Here is a 21292-nt window from a genome sequence, read left to right on the forward strand (position 1 = left end):
ACCCTTTTTGCCCAAAAACCTTGACCTTTTGCCCGCCCGTCGAACATGTTTTAGCCTCAAACCTCGACTTCTCTCCCCAAACATGGACCCTTTGGCCAAAACCTGGGCCCTTTTTGCCCCAAACCTTGACCCTTTCCAACAAGCTTTGACCCTTTGCCCCAAATCCCGACTCTTTGGGCCCCAAAACTCAACCATTTGCCCCAAACCTCACCTGTGTTATCCAAAAACCTTGACTATTTTTGCACCTTAACTCAACCATCGGCCAGAACCCTCAACCGTTTCTACCGAGCTTTGACCGTTTGCCCAAAACATTGACCATTTTTGCCCCAGCCCTCAACCTTTTCACCCCAAACCTCAACCGTTCAACCCAAATCTTGACATTTTGCCCCAAATCTGAAACATTTTTGCCCTAAACTTCAACCATTTACACAAAGCTTTGACCACTTATGTCAAATCTCGATGATTTTTGCCCCAAAACTCAACTCTTTACCCGAAAGCTTGACCATTGTTCCCCAAATTGGAACATTTTTGCCCCAAATCTCAATCGTTTTGCCCAAATCAGGCTGTTTGTCCCAAACTTCAACCATTTGCCCCAAACCTCACCTCTGTTATCCCAAAACCCTGACCGTGTTTGTCCCCTGCCCCCTCCTCTGCTTGAACCCTCCCCCTGCCCCACTGGAGCCCCCCTGGGCACAGAGGACCCCCCCAGCAGGACACGTCCCCCAGCAGCCCCCCTCCACCTGCCTCCTCCTCCTCCTCCTGGCAGCCCTCCCAGGTAGGACCCAGCCCCGCTCACCCCCTCCCTCCCTCCCTCCCTGCCCGGGCGCGGAGCTGGAGGGCGATGGCGGGAGCGGGCGACTCAATTGTGTCCTTCCTCCTTCCCCAGGGCTGCGGGCGGCCGTGCAGCTGGTCGAGTCCGGAGGGGGCCTCCAGCCACCCGGGGGGTCCCTCACCCTCCTCTGCAAGGCCTCCGGCTTCACCTTCAGCAGCAACGCCATGGCATGGGTGCGACAGGCGCCCGGGAAGGGGCTCGAATACGTCGCGGGTATTAGCTACAGTGGTAGCAACACAGCTTACGCGTCGGCGGTCAAAGGGCGCTTCACCATCTCCAAGGACAACTCCCAGAGCACGCTCAAGCTGCAGATGAACAGCCTCAGGGCCGACGACACGGCCACCTACTACTGCGCGAAAGATGCTGATGGTTATGGTTCTGGTTCTGCTTATGATGGTGGCCCCGACCGCGGCACCGTGTCCCCACATCCCTGCGCTGGGTCCCCAAATCTTCCCAAATCCCCTGAACCAGCCTGGACCCTGCACCCAGCCCACGTCCTTGACCCAACCCTCAACCTTCTTTGCCCCAAACCTCAACCTTTTGCATCAAGCTTTGACCATTTCCCTCCAACCCGCACCACTGAATCCGTGTCTTGACAGTTTCCCTCAAGCTTTGACCCTTTTTGCCTGAAACCTCAAACATTTGCCTCAAATCTTTACCCTTTTTCCTTGCCCCAAACCTCCACCATTGGTACCAAGCTTTGGATATTGCCCCAAATCTTGACTATTTTGGCCCCCAAACTCAACAGTTTGCCCCAAACCTCAAGCGTTTACATCGAGCGTTGACCCTTTGCCCAAAACCTTGACCATTTTTGTCCAAGACCTTCCACATGTCGGCCCCATTCCTCAACCGTTGCCCCCAGCCTCAGCAATTTAACCCCAATCTTGACCGTTTGGCCTCGCGTTGACCATTTTTGCCCAAATTTCAACCATTTGCGCCGCATCCCAGTGCCTTCCCAAAACCCCGGGACCCAGCCCAGACTTCTTCTCCAAGGCCAGACCCCTGCACCTCACCCAGATCTTGTCCCCAAGCCAAGACCCGGCACCCGTCCCAGCCCCCTCCTCCAACCCCACACCCTTGCAACCAGCCTGGACGCCTCTACGATGCTCAGAGCTTCTGCTCCAAGCCCTGGAGCCTCGCACCCAGCCCAGACCCCTCTAACCCTGTGCCCACACCCCCCCAGCACCCCAAGATTGGCTCCCCCGAGGCTGCTGCCAGCCTGGAGCGAGGAAGAGGGGGACGTGGGTGGGGGTGTCTCCCCTTCTACCCCTGCCCAGGGCAGCTGGTCGAGTCCGGAGGGGGCCTCCAGCCACCCGGGGGGTCCCTCACCCTCCTCTGCAAGGCCTCCGGCTTCACCTTCAGCAGCACCTGGATGCTTTGGGGGCGACAGGCGCCCGGGAAGGGGCTCGAAAGGGTCGCGGGTATTGAAAGCGATGGCGGCACACGCTACCCGCATCCCCTGCCCGGCTCCTGCCCCGGCCACCCAGAGCCCGGCCCTGCACCCTGCCTGCTCCAGCCCAGGCACCCCAAAACCTGCCCTCAGCTGCCCAAATCCCCCCTCCTCAGCCCCAAGCCCTGTGCCCAGCCGCCCCAAAACCTGCCCTCAGGCCCGAGCCCTGCCTGAGCCGCCTCCCACACGCGCCGCACCTTCGCCCCCAGCAGACCCCGGGGAGTTTTGGGGCCACAGATGCCCCGGAAGGGGCTCGAGCACGGGGCAAATATTGACCGTTTCCTCCCCAAACGGGGTTCCGGCCCCGCTGCGCAAAGAGCCCAGAACACCCCGAGCCGAGAGATTTGTTTCCGTCGGGTCTGCGCAGAGCTGGCTGCTCGCCGCTGGCCGCACGCCGCTCGCACCCCTCGGGGATCCCGCGTGAAGCATTTCTGCCTGCCACGCAGCTGTGGCCGGCGCTTTCGCATCCGCTTTTAGAACTGCGCCAGGTTCCCCCGCGCTTTTCTCGCTCCTCGCTCCGTCCCCTTCTCCGCTTCCAGCCACGGCGTCCGGTCTTTTCACCGCGGGCGCCGAGGGACGGACGGGGGGCGGGGGGCGTGGGAGTAGGGGGCTGCTTCTGCTCCGCGGGTCGCTCCGGCCGCGCTAATTAGCAGAGCTGACTCGCGGCTCGAAGCGCTCTCTGGCTTGATGGGGCTCGTCGAGTCGCTCCGGCGCTTCTGCGCTTCCCTTCTCTCGGGGACGGGTGCCCGGTGACCTACGGCCAGCGGCCGAGCGGGCTCCGTTGGTTTAGTCCTGGCTTCTCTCCGGCACCAACGGTGCTGGGAGCGCAGGCTACGCGCCGGCGCCGCCAGGGCGCTTCGCCGTCCCGCAGCGCGGTCACGCCGCAGATGAACAGCCACCGGCCGGATCCCCGGCACCCAGCCCGCATCCCTCCCCCACCCCCAGACCCTCGCCCTCAGCCTCGACCCGTTACACCCAGCCCGGACCTCTTGCACCCATCCTGGTCCTTTGCAACGAGAGCAAATCCTTGCGCGCTGCCCAAATCCCCGCCTTTTGCCCCAAAACCCAGCCCTGCGGCTCCTCTGCAAGGGCTCCGGCATCTCCATCAGCAGCTCCGCCATGTACTGGGTGCGACAGGCGCCCGGGAAGGGGCTCGAGCTCGTCGCGAGCATTAAGAGCGATGGCAGCAACCCAAACTACGCGTCAGCGGTGCAAGGGCGCTTCACCATCTCCAGGGACAACTCCCAGAGCACGCTCAAGCTGCAGATGAACAGCCTCAGGGCCGACGACACGGCCACCTACTACTGCACAAAAGGTGGTGGTGCTGGTGGTTCTGGTGGTTGGAGTTGTGGTGGTGGCCCTGCCCACGGCACCGTGTCCCCACATCCCTGCGCTGGGACCCCAAATCTTCCCCAAACCCCTGAACCAGCCTGGACCCTGCACCCAGCCCACGTCCTTGACCCAACCCTCAACCCTCTTTGCCCCAAACCTCAACCTTTTGCATCAAGCTTTGACCATTTCCCTCCAACCTCATCCATTTATCCAAGATCTTGACAGTGTGTCCCATACTTTGACCCTTTTTGCCCAAAAACCTTGACCTTTTGCCCGCTCGTCGAACATGTCAGCCTCAAACCTCGACTTCTTTCCCCAAACATGGACCCTTTGGCCAAAACCTGGGCCCTTTTTGCCCCAAACCTTGACCCTTGCCAACAAGCTTTGACCCTTTGCCCCAAATCCCGACTCTTTGGGCCCCAAAACTCAACCGTTGCCTCGAACTCTCAATGGTTTGCAGCAAGCATTGACCCTTTGCCCAACACCTTGACCAGTTCTCACCCAACTCTCAAGCTTTTGCCCCGATCGTCAACCATTTAACCCAAAAATCAACCCTTTGACCCAAATCTCGACCCGTTTGTTCCAAACCTCAACCATTTGCCCAACACCTCAACCGTGCAACCCAAATCTTGACCATTTCACCTAAACCTCAACCATTTGTGCCCCAAACTGCGATGACTTGCAGCAACCGTTGACCATTTACCACAAACCTTGACTGTTTTGGCACCAAACACCAACTCTTTACCTGATAGTTGGACCATTTTGTCCTAAATTTGACCATTAGGCACCAAATTGGACCATTTTTGGCCCAAAGCTGACCATTTACCCCAATCCTCAACTGTGTTATCCCAAACCCCTGACCGTGTTTGTCCCCTGCCCCCTCCTCTGCTTGAACCCTCCCCCTGCCCCACTGGAGCCCCCCTGGGCACAGAGGACCCCCCCAGCAGGACACGTCCCCCAGCAGCCCCCCTCCACCTGCCTCCTCCTCCTCCTCCTCCTCCTGGCAGCCCTCCCAGGTAGGACCCAGCCCCGCTCACCCCCTCCCTCCCTCCCTCCCTGCCCGGGCACGGAGCTGGAGGGCGATGGCGGGAGCGGGCGACTCAATTGTGTCCTTCCTCCTTCCCCAGGGCTGTGGGCGGCCGTGCAGCTGGTCGAGTCCGGAGGGGGCCTCCAGCCACCCGGGGGGTCCCTCACCCTCCTCTGCAAGGCCTCCGGCTTCACCTTCAGCAGCTACGGCATGGGTTGGGTGCGACAGGCGCCCGGGAAGGGGCTCGAGTTCGTCGCGAGTATTAACAGTGGTGGTAGCAGCACAGGCTACGCGTCGGCGGTCAAAGGGCGCTTCACCATCTCCAAGGACAACTCCCAGAGCACGCTCAAGCTGCAGATGAACAGCCTCAGGGCCGACGACACGGCCACCTACTACTGCACAAAAGGTGGTGGTGCTGGTGGTTCTGGTGGTTGGAGTTGTGGTGGTGGCCCTGCCCACGGCACCGTGTCCCCACATCCCTGCGCTGGGACCCCAAATCTTCCCCAAACCCCTGAACCAGCCCGGACCCTGCACCCAGCCCACGTCCTTGACCCAACCCTCAACCCTCTTTGCCCCAAACCTCAACCTTTTGCATCAAGCTTTGACCATTTCCCTCAAACCTCATCCATTTATCCAAGATCTTGACAGTGTGTCCCATACTTTGACCCTTTTTGCCCAAAAACCTTGACCTTTTGCCCGCCCGTCGAACGTGTCAGCCTCAAACCTCAACTTCTCTCCCCAAACATGGACCCTTTGGCCAAAACCTGGGCCCTTTTTGCCCCAAACCTGGACCCTTGCCAACAAGCTTTGACCCTTTGCCCCAAATCCCGACTCTTTGGGCCCCAAAACTCAACCGTTGCCTCGAACTCTCAATGGTTTGCAGCAAGCATTGACCCTTTGCCCAACACCTTGACCAGTTCTCACCCAGCCCTCAACCATTTGCCCCAAACCTCAACCACTTCACCCAAATCTTGACTCTTGGCCCAACAGTTCGACCGGTTTTGCCCCAGACCTCAACAGTGACCTGAAACCTCGACTGTTTTGGCCCCAAACCTCAACTCTTTACCTCGAACCTTGATGAATTTCTCCCCGAAATTTGAGCCTTTGTGCCCCCAACCTTGACCATTGCGATCCAAACCTCAACCATTTCACCCACATCTTGAGCCTTTAGCCCAAACTTCCTTCATTTGCCCCAAATCTCAACTGTCTTACCCCAACATCTTCACCGTTTTCCACCCACTCAGACCCTCGCACCCAGCCCACACCCCCCCAGCACCCCAAGATTGGCTCCCCCGAGGCTGCTACCAGCCTGGAGGGAGGAAGAGGGGGACGTGGGTGGGGGTGTCTCCCCTTCTACCCCTGCCCAGGGCAGCTGGTCGAGTCCGGAGGGGGCCTCCAGCCACCCGGGGGGTCCCTCACCCTCCTCTGCAAGGCCTCCGGCTTCACCTTCAGCAGCTACAACATGATGTGGGTGCGACAGGCGCCCGGGAAGGGTCTCAAGCCAGTCGCATATATTAACAGTGGTGGTAGTTACACAAACTACGCGTCGGCGGTGCAAGGGCGCTTCACCATCTCCAGGGACAACTCCCAGAGCACGCTCAAGCTGCAGATGAACAGCCTCAGGGCCGACGACACGGCCACCTACTACTGCGCGAAAAGTACTGGTGCTTGTGGTTATGGTTATGCTGGTGGTGGTGCTGGTTATGGTGGTGGCCCCGACCGTGGCACCGTGTCCCCACATCCCCGCGCTGGGTCCCCAAATCTTCCCAAATCCCCTGAACCAGCCTGGACCCTGCACCCAGCCCACATCCTTGACCCAACCCTCAACCTTCTTTGCCCCAAACCTCAACCTTTTGCATCAAGCTTTGACCATTTCCCTCCAACCTGCACCACTGAATCCGTGTCTTGACAGTTTCCCTCAAGCTTTGACCCTTTTTGCCTGAAACCTCTAACATTTGCCTCAAATCTTTGCTCTTTTTCCTTGCCCCAAACCTCCACCATTGGTACCAAGCTTTGGATATTGCCCCAAATCTTGACTATTTTGGCCCCCAAACTCAACAGTTTGCCCCAAACCTCAAGCGTTTACATCGAGCGTTGACCCTTTGCCCAAAACCTTGACCATTTTTGTCCAAGACCTTCCACATGTCGGCCCCATTCCTCAACCGTTGCCCCCAGCCTCAGCAATTTAACCCCAATCTTGACCGTTTGGCCTCACGCTGACCATTTTTGCCCAAATTTCAACCATTTGCGCCGCATCCCAGTGCCTTCCCAAAACCCCGGGACCCAGCCCAGACTTCTTCTCCAAGGCCAGACCCCTGCACCTCACCCAGATCTTGTCCCCAAGCCAAGACCCGGCACCCGTCCCAGCCCCCTCCTCCAACCCCACACCCTTGCAACCAGCCTGGACGCCTCTACGATGCTCAGAGCTTCTGCTCCAAGCCCTGGAGCCTCGCACCCAGCCCAGACCCCTCTAACCCTGTGCCCACACCCCCCCAGCACCCCGAGATTGGCTCCCCCGAGGCTGCTGCCAGCCTGGAGCGAGGAAGAGGGGGACGTGGGTGGGGGTGTCTCCCCTTCTACCCCTGCCCAGGGCAGCTGGTCGAGTCCGGAGGGGGCCTCCAGCCACCCGGGGGGTCCCTCACCCTCCTCTGCAAGGCCTCCGGCTTCACCTTCAGCAGCACCTGGATGCTTTGGGGGCGACAGGCGCCCGGGAAGGGGCTCGAAAGGGTCGCGGGTATTGAAAGCGATGGCGGCACACGCTACCCGCATCCCCTGCCCGGCTCCTGCCCCGGCCACCCAGAGCCCGGCCCTGCACCCTGCCTGCTCCAGCCCAGGCACCCCAAAACCTGCCCTCAGCTGCCCAAATCCCCCCTCCTCAGCCCCAAGCCCTGTGCCCAGCCGCCCCAAAACCTGCCCTCAGCCCCGAGCCCTGCCTGAGCCGCCTCCCGCACGCGCCGCACCTTTGCCCCCAGCAGACCCCGGGGAGTATTGGGGCCACAGATGCCCCAGAAGGGGCTTGAGCACGGGGCAAATATTGACCGTTTTCTCCCCAAACGGGGTTCCGGCCCTGCTGCGCAAAGAGCCCAGAACACCCCGAGCCGAGAGATTTCTTTCCGTCGGGTCTGCGCAGAGCTGGCTGCTCGCCGCTGGCCGCACGCCGCTCGCACCCCTCGGGGATCCCGCGCGAAGCATTTCTGCCTGCCACGCAGCTGCGGCCGGCGCTTTCGCATCCGCTTTTAGAACTGCGCCAGGTTCCCCCGCGCTTTTCTCGCTCCTCGCTCCGTCCCCTTCTCCGCTTCCAGCCACGGCGTCCGGTCTTTTCACCGCGGGCGCCGAGGGACGGACGGGGGGCGGGGGGCGTGGGAGTAGGGGGCTGCTTCTGCTCCGCGGGTCGCTCCGGCCGCGCTAATTAGCAGAGCTGACTCGCGGCTCGAAGCGCTCTCTGGCTTGATGGGGCTTGTCGAGTCGCTCCGGCGCTTCTGCGCTTCCCTTCTCTCGGGGACGGGTGCCCGGTGACCTACGGCCAGCGGCCGAGCGGGCTCCGTTGGTTTAGTCCTGGCTTCTCTCCGGCACCAACGGCGCTGGGAGCGCAGGCTACGCGCCGGCGCCGCCAGGGCGCTTCGCCGTCCCGCAGCGCGGTCACGCCGCAGATGAACAGCCACCGGCCGGATCCCCGGCACCCAGCCCGCATCCCTCCCCCACCCCCAGACCCTCGCCCTCAGCCTCGACCCGTTACACCCAGCCCGGACCTCTTGCACCCATCCTGGTCCTTTGCAACGAGAGCAAATCCTTGCGCGCTGCCCAAATCCCCGCCTTTTGCCCCAAAACCCAGCCCTGCGGCTCCTCTGCAAGGGCTCCGGCATCTCCATCAGCAGCTCCGCCATGTACTGGGTGCGACAGGCGCCCGGGAAGGGGCTCGAAAGGGTCGCGGGTATTAGCAGCGATGGTAGCAGCACAAGCTACGCGTCGGCGGTCAAAGGGCGCTTCACCATCTCCAGGGACAACTCCCAGAGCACGCTCAAGCTGCAGATGAACAGCCTCAGGGCCGACGACACGGCCACCTACTACTGTGCGAAAGCTGCTTATGGTTATGGTGGTGCTGGTGGTTATGGTTATGCTGGTGGTGGTGCTGGTGGTGGTGCTGGTTATGGTGGTGGCCCCAACCGCGGCACCGTGTCCCCACATCCCTGCGCTGGGTCCCCAAATCTTCCCAAAACCCCTGAACCAGCCCGGACCCTGCACCCAGCCCACGTCCTTGTCCCACACATCATCTCTTTGCCCCAAACCTCAACCTTTTGCATCAAGCTTTGACCATTTCCCTCAAACCAAATCCATTTATCCAAGATCTTGACAGTGTGTCCCATACTTTGACCCTTTTTGCCCAAAAACCTTGACCTTTTGCCTGCCCGTCGAACATGTTTTAGCCTCAAACCTCGACTTCTCTCCCCAAACATGGACCCTTTGGCCAAAACCTGGGCCCTTTTTGCCCCAAACCTTGACCCTTGCCAACAAGCTTTGACCCTTTGCCCCAAATCCCGACTCTTTGGGCCCCAAAACTCAACCATTTGCCCCAAACCTCACCTGTGTTATCCAAAAACCTTGACTATTTTTGCACCTTAACTCAACCATCGGCCAGAACCCTCAACCGTTTCTACCGAGCTTTGACCGTTTGCCCAAAACATTGACCATTTTTGCCCCAGCCCTCAACCTTTTCACCCCAAACCTCAACCGTTCAACCCAAATCTAGACATTTTGCCCCAAATCTGAAACATTTTTGCCCTAAACTTCAACCATTTACACAAAGCTTTGACCACTTATGTCAAATCTCGATGATTTTTGCCCCAAAACTCAACTCTTTACCCGAAAGCTTGACCATTGTTCCCCAAATTGGAACATTTTTGCCCCAAATCTCAATCGTTTTGCCCAAATCAGGCTGTTTGTCCCAAACTTCAACCATTTGCCCCAATCCTCAACTGTGTTATCCCAAACCCCTGACCGTGTTTGTCCCCTGCCCCCTCCTCTGCTTGAACCCTCCCCCTGCCCCACTGGAGCCCCCCTGGGCACAGAGGACCCCCCCAGCAGGACACGTCCCCCAGCAGCCCCCCTCCTCCTCCTCCTCCTCCTCCTCCTGGCAGCCCTCCCAGGTAGGACCCAGCCCCGCTCACCCCCTCCCTCCCTCCCTCCCTCCCTGCCCGGGCGCGGAGCTGGAGGGCGATGGTGGGAGCGGGCGACTCAATTGTGTCCTTCCTCCTTCCCCAGGGCTGCGGGCGGCCGTGCAGCTGGTCGAGTCCGGAGGGGGCCTCCAGCCACCCGGGGGGTCCCTCACCCTCCTCTGCAAGGCCTCCGGCTTCACCTTCAGCAGCTACAGCATGGGTTGGGTGTGACAGGCACCTGGGAAGGGGCTTGAGTGGGTCGCAAGCATTAACAGTGGTGGCAGTGACACAAGCTACGCGTCGGCGGTCAAAGGGCGCTTCACCATCTCCAGGGACAACTCCCAGAGCACGCTCAAGCTGCAGATGAACAGCCTCAGGGCCGACGACACGGCCACCTACTACTGCGCGAAAAGAACTGATGGTTATTGTGGTTATGCTGGTTGGGGTACTTATGGTGGTGGCCCCGACCGCGGCACCGTGTCCCCATATCCCTGCGCTGGGTCCCCAAATCTTCCCAAATCCCCTGAACCAGCCTGGACCCTGCACCCAGCCCACATCCTTGACCCAACCCTCAACCTTCTTTGCCCCAAACCTCAACCTTTTGCATCAAGCTTTGACCATTTCCCTCCAACCTGCACCACTGAATCCGTGTCTTCACAGTTTCCCTCAAGCTTTGACCCTTTTTGCCTGAAACCTCAAATATTTGCCTCAAATCTTTGCTCTTTTTCCTTGCCCCAAACCTCCACCATTGGTACCAAGCTTTGGATATTGCCCCAAATCTTGACTATTTTGGCCCCCAAACTCAACAGTTTGCCCCAAACCTCAAGCGTTTACATCGAGCGTTGACCCTTTGCCCAAAACCTTGACCATTTTTGTCCAAGACCTTCCACATGTCGGCCCCATTCCTCAACCGTTGCCCCCAGCCTCAGCAATTTAACCCCAATCTTGACCGTTTGGCCTCGCGTTGACCATTTTTGCCCAAATTTCAACCATTCGCGCCACATCCCAGTGCCTTCCCAAAACTCCGGGACCCAGCCCAGACTTCTTCTCCAAGGCCAGACCCCTGCACCTCACCCAGATCTTGTCCCCAAGCCAAGACCCGGCACCCGTCCCAGCCCCCTCCTCCAACCCCACACCCTTGCAACCAGCCTGGACACCTCTACGATGCTCAGAGCTTCTGCTCCAAGCCCTGGAGCCTCGCACCCAGCCCAGACCCCTCTAACCCTGTGCCCACACCCCCCCAGCACCCCGAGATTTGGGGCCCCTGAAGCTGCTGCCAGCCTGGAGCGAGGAAGAGGGGGACGTGGGTGGGGGTGTCTCCCCTTCTACCCCTGCCCAGGGCAGCTGGTCGAGTCCGGAGGGGGCCTCCAGCCACCCGGGGGGTCCCTCACCCTCCTCTGCAAGGCCTCCGGCTTCACCTTCAGCAGCTACAGCATGCAATGGATCCGACAGGCGCCCGGGAAGGGGCTCGAGTGGGTCGCGGGTATTCACAGCAGTGGCGGTTACACATACTACGCGTCGGCGGTCAAAGGGCGCTTCACCATCTCCAGGGACAACTCCCAGAGCACGCTCAAGCTGCAGATGAACAGCCTCAGGGCCGACGACACGGCCACCTACTACTGCGCGAAAGCTGCTGGTGGTTATTGTGGTGGTGCTGGTTATGCTGGTGGCCCTGACCGTGGCACCGTGTCCCCACATCCCTGCGCTGGGTCCCCAAATCTTCCCAAATCCCCTGAACCAGCCTGGACCCTGCACCCAGCCCACGTCCTTGACCCAACCCTCAACTCTTTGCCCCAAACCTCAGCCTTTTGCATCAAGCTTTGACCATTTCCCTCCAACCAAATCCATTTATCCAAGATCTTGACAGTGTGTCCCATACTTTGACCCTTTTTGCCCAAAAACCTTGACCTTTTGCCCGCCCGTCGAACATGTCAGCCTCAAACCTCGACTTCTTTCCCCAAACATGGACCCTTTGGCCAAAACCTGGGCCCTTTTTGCCCCAAACCTGGACCCTTGCCAACAAGCTTTGACCCTTTGCCCCAAATCCCGACTCTTTGGGCCCCAAAACTCAACCGTTGCCTCGAACTCTCAATGGTTTGCAGCAAGCATTGACCCTTTGCCCAACACCTTGACCAGTTCTCACCCAACATTTGACCATTTTTGCCCCAAACCTCAACCACTTCACCCAAATCTTGACTCTTGGTCCAACACTTCGACCGGTTTTGCCCCAGACCTCAACAGTGACCTGAAACCTCGACTCTTTTGGCCCCAAACCTCAACTCTTTACCTCGAACCTTGATGAATTTCTCCCCGAAATCTGAGCCTTTGTGCCCCCAACCTTGACCATTGCGATCCAAACCTCAACCATTTCACCCACATCTTGAGCCTTTAGCCCAAACTTCCTTCATTTGCCCCAAATCTCAACTGTCTTACCCCAACATCTTCACCGTTTAGCACCCACCTCAGACCCTCGCACCCAGCCCAGACCCCTCTAACCCTGTGCCCAGACCCCCCCAGCACCCCAAGATTTGGGTCCCCCTGAAGCTTGTAGAAGCCTGGAGCGAGGAAGAGGGGGACGTGGGTGGGGGTGTCTCCCCTTCTACCCCCCGTGTCTCATCTACAACAGCTCCGGCTTCACCTCCAGGACCTCCAGCACCTTCTCGGTTCAAGAGGCTCCCAGAAATTCCCACACCTCATCCCTCCCCCCCCCCCGAGAAAAATCTCCACTTTTTCCCCCAAATCCCCCACAAATCTTCACTCCGCATCCCCGAATCACCCCTTTTTTCACCCAAAAATTTAAAAAATTTAATCCCTGGCCCAGGCCGGTGATTACAGCAGAAGTGAGCGACCGCAATACTCATTTCCGGCCTTTCTACCCCAAAACAATACCGATGATGTCACTGACGAGGGCGCCACAGAGATTGCAATTAAATAATTCCTTCCCGAGAAGCGGCGAGCGCACCCCAGGCCGCGCGATTAAATAATTAAGGCCGATGGAGTGATGATTAAATAATAATAATTTAAAAAAAAAAAAGTGATCGGGGCTCTCCAGAGCCTGCAATTAAGATAATTAGTGTAAATAACTCATCAGGGCTCATTAATCAGGGGAAATAATTCATCCAGGCACGTCAGAGACTGCAATTAAATCAACCGAGGTAAATAAATGATAAGAGTTTTGTAGAGCTGGCAATTAATTAATTCAGGGCAATTAAGTGATCGGGGCACTCCGCAGCTGGCAATTAATTAATTCAGGGCAATTAAGTGATCAGGGCTCTGCAGGGCTGGCAATTAAATTAATTGCAGTAAATAAATCATCAGGGCACTGCAGAGTTTTCAATTAATTAATTCAGGCTAAATCAACGATCAGGGCACTGCAGAGCTGGCAATTAATTAATTCAGAGTAATTAAGTGATTGTGGCACTGCAGAGCTGGCAATTAATTAATTCAGGGTTTATAATGATCAGGGCACTAAAGGGTTTGCAATTAATTAATTCAGGATAATCAAGTGATCAGGGCACTGCAGAGCTGGCAATTAATTAATTCAGAGTAATTAAGTGATTGTGGCACTGCAGAGCTGCCAATTAATTAATTCAGGGTTTATAATGATCAGGGCACTAAAGGGTTTGCAATTAATTAATTCAGGATAATCAAGTGATCAGGGCACTGCAGAGCTGGCAATTAATTAATTCAGAGTCATTAAGTGATCGTGGCACTGCAGAGCTGGCAATTAATTAATTCAGGGTATATAATGATCAGGACACTAAAGGGTTTGCAATTAATTAATTCAGGGTAATCAAGTGATCAGGGCACTGCAGAGCTGGCAATTAATTAATTCAGAGTCATTAAGTGATCGTGGCACTGCAGAGCTGGCAATTAATTAATTCAGGGTATATAATGATCAGGACACTAAAGGGTTTGCAATTAATTAATTCAGGGTAATCAAGTGATCAGGGCACTGCAGAGCTGCCAATTAATTAATTCAGGGCAAATAAGTGATCAGGGCACTGAAGGGTTTGCAATTAATTAATTCAGGGTAAATAATGATCAGGGCACTGCAGAGCTGGTAATTAATTAATTCAGGGCAAATAAGTGATCAGGCAACTGCAGAGCTGCCAATTAATTAATTGGGGTAAATCACTGATTAGAGCAGTGCGGAGTTGGCAATTAATTAATTCAGAATAATTAAGTGATCAGGGCACTGCAGAGCTGGCAATTAATTAATTGGGGTAAATAAATCATCAGGGCACTGCAGAGCTGGCAATTAATTAATTCAGAGTCATTAAGTGATCGTGGCACTGCAGAGCTGGCAATTAATTAATTCAGGGTATATAATGATCAGGGCACTGCAGAGCTGGCAATTAATTAATTGGGGTAAAGAAGTCATCAGGGCACTGCACTGCTGGCAATTAATTAATTCAGAGTAATTAAGTGATCGTGGCACTGCAGAGCTGGCAATTAATTAATTCAGGGCAAATAAGTGATTGTGGCACTGCAGAGCTGGCAATTAATTAATTCAGAGTAATTAAGTGATCAGGGCACTGCAGAGCTGGCAATTAATTAATTGGGGCAAATAAGTGATTGTGGCACTGCAGAGCTGGCAATTAATTAATTCAGAGTAAATATGTGATTAGGGCACTGCAGAGCTGGCAATTAATTAATTGGGGCAAGTAATTAATCAGGGCACTGCAGAGCTGGTAATTAATTAATTCAGGGCAAATAAGTGATCAGGCAACTGCAGAGCTGGCAGTTAATTAATTCAGAGCAAATAATTCATCAGGGCACTGCAGAGTTTGCAATTAATTAATTGGGGCAAGTAATTAATCAGGGCACTGCAGAGCTGGCAATTAATTAATTAACGGAGGCCAGAGAAGCTCTGAGGCTCCGCGGCAGAGATTGCAATTAAAATATTCCCTGCAAAGAAGTGATCAGGGCGCGCTGCAAGGGCTGGCAATTAATTAATTCAGCGCACGGCTGCGATTAATTCCCCAGAGACCTTTAATTAAATAATTCAGTGTACAGCTGCAATTAATTCCCCAAAGACTTTGTAATTAAATAACTTGGTGTACAGCTGCAATTAATTCCCCAAAGACTTTGTAATTAAATAATTCACTGTACAGCTGCGATTAATTCCCCAGAGACCTTTAATTAAACAATTCAGTGTACATCTGCAATTAATTCCTGAAACACCTTTAATTAAATAATTCACTGTACATCTGCAATTAATTCCCCCTGGAGACCTTTAATTAAATAATTCACCGTACATCTGCAAATAATTCCCGAAAGACCTTTAATTAAATAATTCAGTGTACATCTGCAATTAATTCCCCCTGGAGACCTTTAATTAAATAATTCAGTGTACATCTGCAATTAATTCCTGAAAGACCTTTAATTAAATAATTCACTGTACATCTGCAATTAATTCCCCCAAAGACTTTGTAATTAAATAATTCACTGTACATCTGCAATTAATTCCCGAACGACCTTTAATTAAACAATTCGCCACGCAGCTGCAATTAATTCCCCCTGGAGACCTTTAATTAAATAATTTGCCACACAGCTGCAATTAATTCCCTCCGGACGCCTTTAATTAAATAATTCGCCACGCAGCTGCGATTAATTCCCCCCGGGACACCCCGTAATTAAACAATTCCCCGTAAACAAAGCCATGGCCGCCCCTTCCAATTCAAGCCCTCGAATCCCCGCCGCCTAACGAGATTTGTAATTAACCCCCCCCCCCCATTGGGTGGAAAGGGGGGGGAATAGAATTGGGGTGGGGGTGAGGGGGGTGGGGGCGGAGCCACCTCATGCAAATCCCCCTCCCCCAAGCGCTCGGCGTCTTTAAAAACCCCCGCCGGGGTCCCACCATGGCACCGCATCCCTTCCCCTGACCCTCTTCTCCTCTTCACCATGGCCTTCTCCTCGGCTTCCACCATCCTCCTCCTCCTCCTGGCAGCCCTCCCAGGTAGGACCCAAACCTCCCCCACCCCCGCTCACCCCCATCCCTGCCCGGGCGCGGAGCTGGAGGGCGATGGCGGGAGTGGGCGACTCAATTGTGTCCTTCCTCCTTCCCCAGGGCTGCGGGCGGCCGTGCAGCTGGTCGAGTCCGGAGGGGGCCTCCAGCCACCCGGGGGGTCCCTCACCCTCCTCTGCAAGGCCTCTGGCTTCACCTTCAGCAGCTACGACATGAGTTGGGTGCGACAGGCGCCCGGGAAAGGTCTCGAGTGGGTCGCGGGTATTGACGACGATGGTAGAAACCCAAGCTACGCGTCGGCGGTGCAAGGGCGCTTCACCATCTCCAGGGACAACTCCCAGAGCACGCTCAAGCTGCAGATGAACAGCCTCAGGGCCGACGACACGGCCACCTACTACTGCGCGAAAGCTGCTCACGGCGACGCCGAGGCGGCGAGCGGCTCGCCAAAAAAAAACACCCCCACCACCCCGCCACCCAACCCTTGACGGCTCGGCCCGTTGGGAGCTGGAGGGAAGCGACGCTCGAGGGCTCGCGGTTTTCTTTGCCGCGCTTGGACGGTTGCGGTAGGAAAGTCTGGGGTTTCGCTCAGCGGCCGGGACCTTAGCGGGGCACTCAAGAGCCTTTTGAGGAGCTCGGAGACCTTTGCAGGGCACCACGGAGACCTTGCGTGGTGGATGAGAACCTTCGCATGAAGCCCAGACCCTCTGAAGCACCCAAGAGACGTCATGGGGCACCCAAGAGATGTTATGAGACACCCAAGAAACGTCATGGGGCACCCAAGAGATGTTATGAGACACCCAAAAGACGTCATGGGGCACCCAAGAGCCCTTTGCATGAAGATTGGACCCTCTGCAGGGCACCCGAGCACCCTTCCATGGAGCATGAGATCCCTTGCGTGGAGCCCAGACCTTTCGCAAAGCACCCAAGAGTCTTTACGGGGCACCCAAGCGCCCTTGCGTGGAGCCAGGACCCTTCACAGGGCACCCAAGCACCCTTTGCATGAAGGATGAGACCCTTTGCAGGGCACCCAAGAGCCTTTATGAGGCACCCAATCCTCCTTGCAGGGCACCCAAGCACCCTTCCATGAAGCTCAGACCCTTCCAAAGCACCCAAGTGCCTTCACGGGGCACCCAAGACCCTTTGCAGAGCACCCAATCCCCCTTGCATGAAGGATGAGGCCCTTGTAAAGCACCCAAGAGTCTTTGCAGGCCACCCAAGACCCTTTGCATAGCACCCTAGCACCCTTCCATGAAGCTCAGACCCTTACAAAGCACCCAAGCACCCTTCCATGGCACCCAAGCACCCTTCCACGGAGCATGAGAACCCTTCCATGGAGCTCAGACCCTTCCAAAGCACCCAAGAACCATTATGGTCCACCCAAGACCCTTTGCGTAGCACCCAATCCCCCTTCCATGGAGCTCAGACCCTTCCAAAGCACCCAAGTGCCTTCACGGGGCACCCAAGAGTCTTTGCAGGCCACCCAAGCACCGTTGCATGAAGCTCAGACCCTTGCAAAGCACCCAAGCACCCTTCCATGGCACCCAAGCACCCTTCCATGGAGCATGAGAACCCTTCCATGAAGCTCAGACCCTTCCAAAGCACCCAAGAACCGTTATGGGCCACCCAAGACCCTTTGCTTAGCACCCAATCCCCCTTCCATGAAGCTCAGACCCTTCCAAAGCACCCAAGTGCCTTCACGGGGCACCCAAGAGTCTTTGCAGGCCACCCAAGCACCGTTGCATGAAGCTCAGACCCTCGCAAAGCACCCAAGCACCCTTCCATGGCACCCAAGCACCCTTCCATGGCACCCAAGCACCCTTCCATGGAGCATGAGAACCCTTCCATGAAGCTCAGACCCTTCCAAAGCACCCAAGAACCATTATGGTCCACCCAAGACCCTTTGCGTAGCACCCAATCCCCCTTCCATGGAGCTCAGACCCTTCCAAAGCACCCAAGTGCCTTCACGGGGCACCCAAGAGTCTTTGCAGGCCACCCAAGCACCGTTGCATGAAGCTCAGACCCTTGCAAAGCACCCAAGCACCCTTCCATGGCACCCAAGCACGCTTCCATGGAGCATGAGAACCCTTCCATGAAGCTCAGACCCTTCCAAAGCACCCAAGAACCATTATGGTCCACCCAAGACCCTTTGCGTAGCACCCAATCCCCCTTCCATGGAGCTCAGACCCTTCCAAAGCACCCAAGTGCCTTCACGGGGCACCCAAGAGTCTTTGCAGGCCACCCAAGCACCGTTGCATGAAGCTCAGACCCTTGCAAAGCACCCAAGCACCCTTCCATGGCACCCAAGCACCCTTCCATGGAGCATGAGAACCCTTCCATGAAGCTCAGACCCTTCCAAAGCACCCAAGAACCGTTATGGGCCACCCAAGACCCTTTGCTTAGCACCCAATCCCCCTTCCATGAAGCTCAGACCCTTCCAAAGCACCCAAGTGCCTTCACGGGGCACCCAAGAGTCTTTGCAGGCCACCCAAGCACCGTTGCATGAAGCTCAGACCCTCGCAAAGCACCCAAGCACCCTTCCATGGCACCCAAGCACCCTTCCATGGCACCCAAGCACCCTTCCATGGAGCATGAGAACCCTTCCATGAAGCTCAGACCCTTCCAAAGCACCCAAGAACCATTATGGTCCACCCAAGACCCTTTGCGTAGCACCCAATCCCCCTTCCATGGAGCTCAGACCCTTCCAAAGCACCCAAGTGCCTTCACGGGGCACCCAAGAGTCTTTGCAGGCCACCCAAGCACCGTTGCATGAAGCTCAGACCCTTGCAAAGCACCCAAGCACCCTTCCATGGCACCCAAGCACGCTTCCATGGAGCATGAGAACCCTTCCATGAAGCTCAGACCCTTCCAAAGCACCCAAGAACCATTATGGTCCACCCAAGACCCTTTGCGTAGCACCCAATCCCCCTTCCATGGAGCTCAGACCCTTCCAAAGCACCCAAGTGCCTTCACGGGGCACCCAAGAGTCTTTGCAGGCCACCCAAGCACCGTTGCATGAAGCTCAGACCCTTGCAAAGCACCCAAGCACCCTTCCATGGCACCCAAGCACCCTTCCATGGAGCATGAGAACCCTTCCATGAAGCTCAGACCCTTCCAAAGCACCCAAGAACCATTATGGTCCACCCAAGACCCTTTGCGTAGCACCCAATCCCCCTTCCATGGAGCTCAGACCCTTCCAAAGCACCCAAATGCCTTCATGGGGCACCCAAGAGTCTTTGCAGGCCACCCAAGCACCTTTGCATGAAGCTCAGACCCTTGCAAAGCACCCAAGCACCCTTCCATGGCACCCAAGCACCCTTCCATGGAGCATGAGACCCCTTCCATGGAGCTCAGACCCTTCCAAAGCACCCAAGAACCGTTATGGGCCACCCAAGACCCTTTGCGTAGCACCCTAGCACCCTTCCATGGAGCTCAGACCCTTCCAAAGCACCCAAGAACCGTTATGGGCCACCCAAGACCCTTTGCGTAGCACCCTAGCACCCTTCCATGAAGCTCAGACCCTTCCAAAGCACCCAAGTGCCTTCACGGGGCACCCAAGCACCCTTCCATGGACCGTGAGAACCCTTCCATGAAGCTCAGACCCTTCCAAAGCACCCAAGAACCGTTATGGGCCACCCAAGACCCTTTGCGTAGCACCCAATCCCCCTTCCATGGAGCTCAGACCCTTCCAAAGCACCCAAGAACCATTACGGGGCACCCAAGACCCTTTGTGTAGCACCCAATCCCCCTTCCATGGAGCTCAGACCCTTCCAAAGCACCCAAGAACCATTACGGGGCACCCAAGACCCTTTGTGTAGCACCCAATCCCCCTTCCATGGAGCTCAGACCCTTGCAAAGCACCCAAGCACCCTCCCATGGCACCCAAGCACCCTCCCATGGCACCCAGACCCTTGCAACGAACCCGGACCTCCCTTCACTGCGTCCCCGTCCCCCCTCCCACCCAAAGAGCGGGGAGATTTCGCCATTTATGGGGCGATTTGCCAAAATCCGGGGATTTTGTTATTTTTTTTTTTTACCCATTTTTGGTCATTTTCACCTCAAATCTGGGGATTGGGGTTTTGGGGTTTTTTTTGCCCTTTTTCTCCCAAATATCGCCGTGATTTCGGCTTTTACGCCCAATTTGCCGGGGAATTTGGGCATATTCGATCCTTTCTGGCCGATTTTCCCCGCAACCTGCAGATATTTTTGACCAAAATAAACGCGATTTTGGGTTTTTTCGGGCCAAATCGACGGCAAAATACCCCTTAAACCCCATTTTTCGCCAAATACGAGCCTGGTTTTGCCCGTTTCGCCCCAAATCTCACCCATTTTTCCCCTTCTCCCGGGTGTCGCAGTCGACGTTGGGGTCGTTTTCTCACTTTTGGCCACTTTCGCCCCAAATCGGGGCGGGTTTTGGGTTTCGATGCCCTTTTTTTCCGGCCCCCTCCCACCGACCCCGGCTGTGTTTTGGCGTCGATGCCCAGTTTGGCCGTTTCTGGCCACTTTTACCCCGATATCACCACCTTTAGGCTTTGACGCCCATTTTTACCCCCCAATATTCACATTTTTTATGGTTTTTTACGCCCGTTTCCCCCCAAAATATGGGAATTTCGTTGCTGGTTATGGCCAGATTTCTCAAAACAATTTGGGATAATATTTCCTTTCCGGCAAAAATTTTGGGCTTCCTTTGCTTTTTCTGGCCACTTTTGACCCAAAGCTGGGCAGGCTTTGGCTCTTTGGTCCAACCTTGACCCAAATCTGGGCATTCTTGGGCTCTTCTTGCCCATTTTTGACCCAAATCTGGGCTTCCTTTGGTTTTTCTGGCCACTTTTGACCCAAATCTGGCCATGCTTTCTCTTTTCTGGAGAGTTTTGACCCAAAGCTGGGCAGGCTTTGGCTCTTTGGTCCAACCTTGACCCAACTCTTGGCCGCCTTCTGCCCTTCTGGGCCATTTTTCACCCCAGCGTAGGCTCGCTCTGGTTTTTCTGGCCACTTCTGACCCAACTCTGGCCATAGTTTGCCTTTTTTGGCCAGTTTGGACCCCAAGCTGGGCATTTCTTTGGCTCTCTGGGCCATTCTCGACCCCAATCTGGGCACGCTTTGGGCTTTTCTGCCGCCTTTTCCCCCAAATCTGCCGACGCTTTTCCTTTCCTGGCCATCGTTACCCCAGCACACGGATGCTTTGTCACCTGGGGTGCGTTTTCACCCCAATCTGGGGAATTTTTTCCAATTTGCCTGCAGATCGGGGGATGTTTCGCCACATAGCGCCATTTTCCCCCCCCAACTATTGAAATCTTTTTGGATTTTGGGGCCATTCTCGGGAGGTTTTGGCTGGGGTTTGCCCCAACTGTTCAGATTTTTCCCTTTTTTGTGGCATTTTGGGACCAAACCTGGGCTTTTGTGTGATTATATGGGCATTTTTCTCCTGAATCTGGAGGGTTTTCCTCTTTATCGCCATTTTTGCCCCAAATGTGCGCCGGGGGTGGGGGATTTTGTGCCGCCCTGTGTCACCGTGGGTGCTGGTGGTTAT

The 21292-nt window shown here is 55.9% G+C and overlaps 2 gene segments (V, D, J or C); both read left to right on the forward strand.

Moving 5' to 3' along the window:
- Positions 1–4599: 4599 nt before the first annotated feature.
- LOC129198883 (Ig mu chain C region-like) overlaps positions 4600–21292 on the forward strand; it is a gene marked incomplete at its 5' end in the record, with an annotated part of 75176 nt that continues 58483 nt past the window's right edge. The window contains 3 exon segments of the C gene segment in view: positions 4600–4630; positions 4742–5086; positions 6009–6299. Of these exon segments, the coding sequence occupies positions 4600–4630; positions 4742–5086; positions 6009–6299 (667 nt within the window).
- LOC129198896 (immunoglobulin heavy variable 3-23-like) lies at positions 15631–16265 on the forward strand. The segment is given in 2 exon segments: positions 15631–15756; positions 15868–16265. Coding segments are annotated over 2 exon segments (438 nt in total).

Source organism: Grus americana, chromosome 37, assembly GCF_028858705.1.
Source record: "Grus americana isolate bGruAme1 chromosome 37, bGruAme1.mat, whole genome shotgun sequence".
NCBI lineage: Eukaryota > Metazoa > Chordata > Aves > Gruiformes > Gruidae > Grus > Grus americana.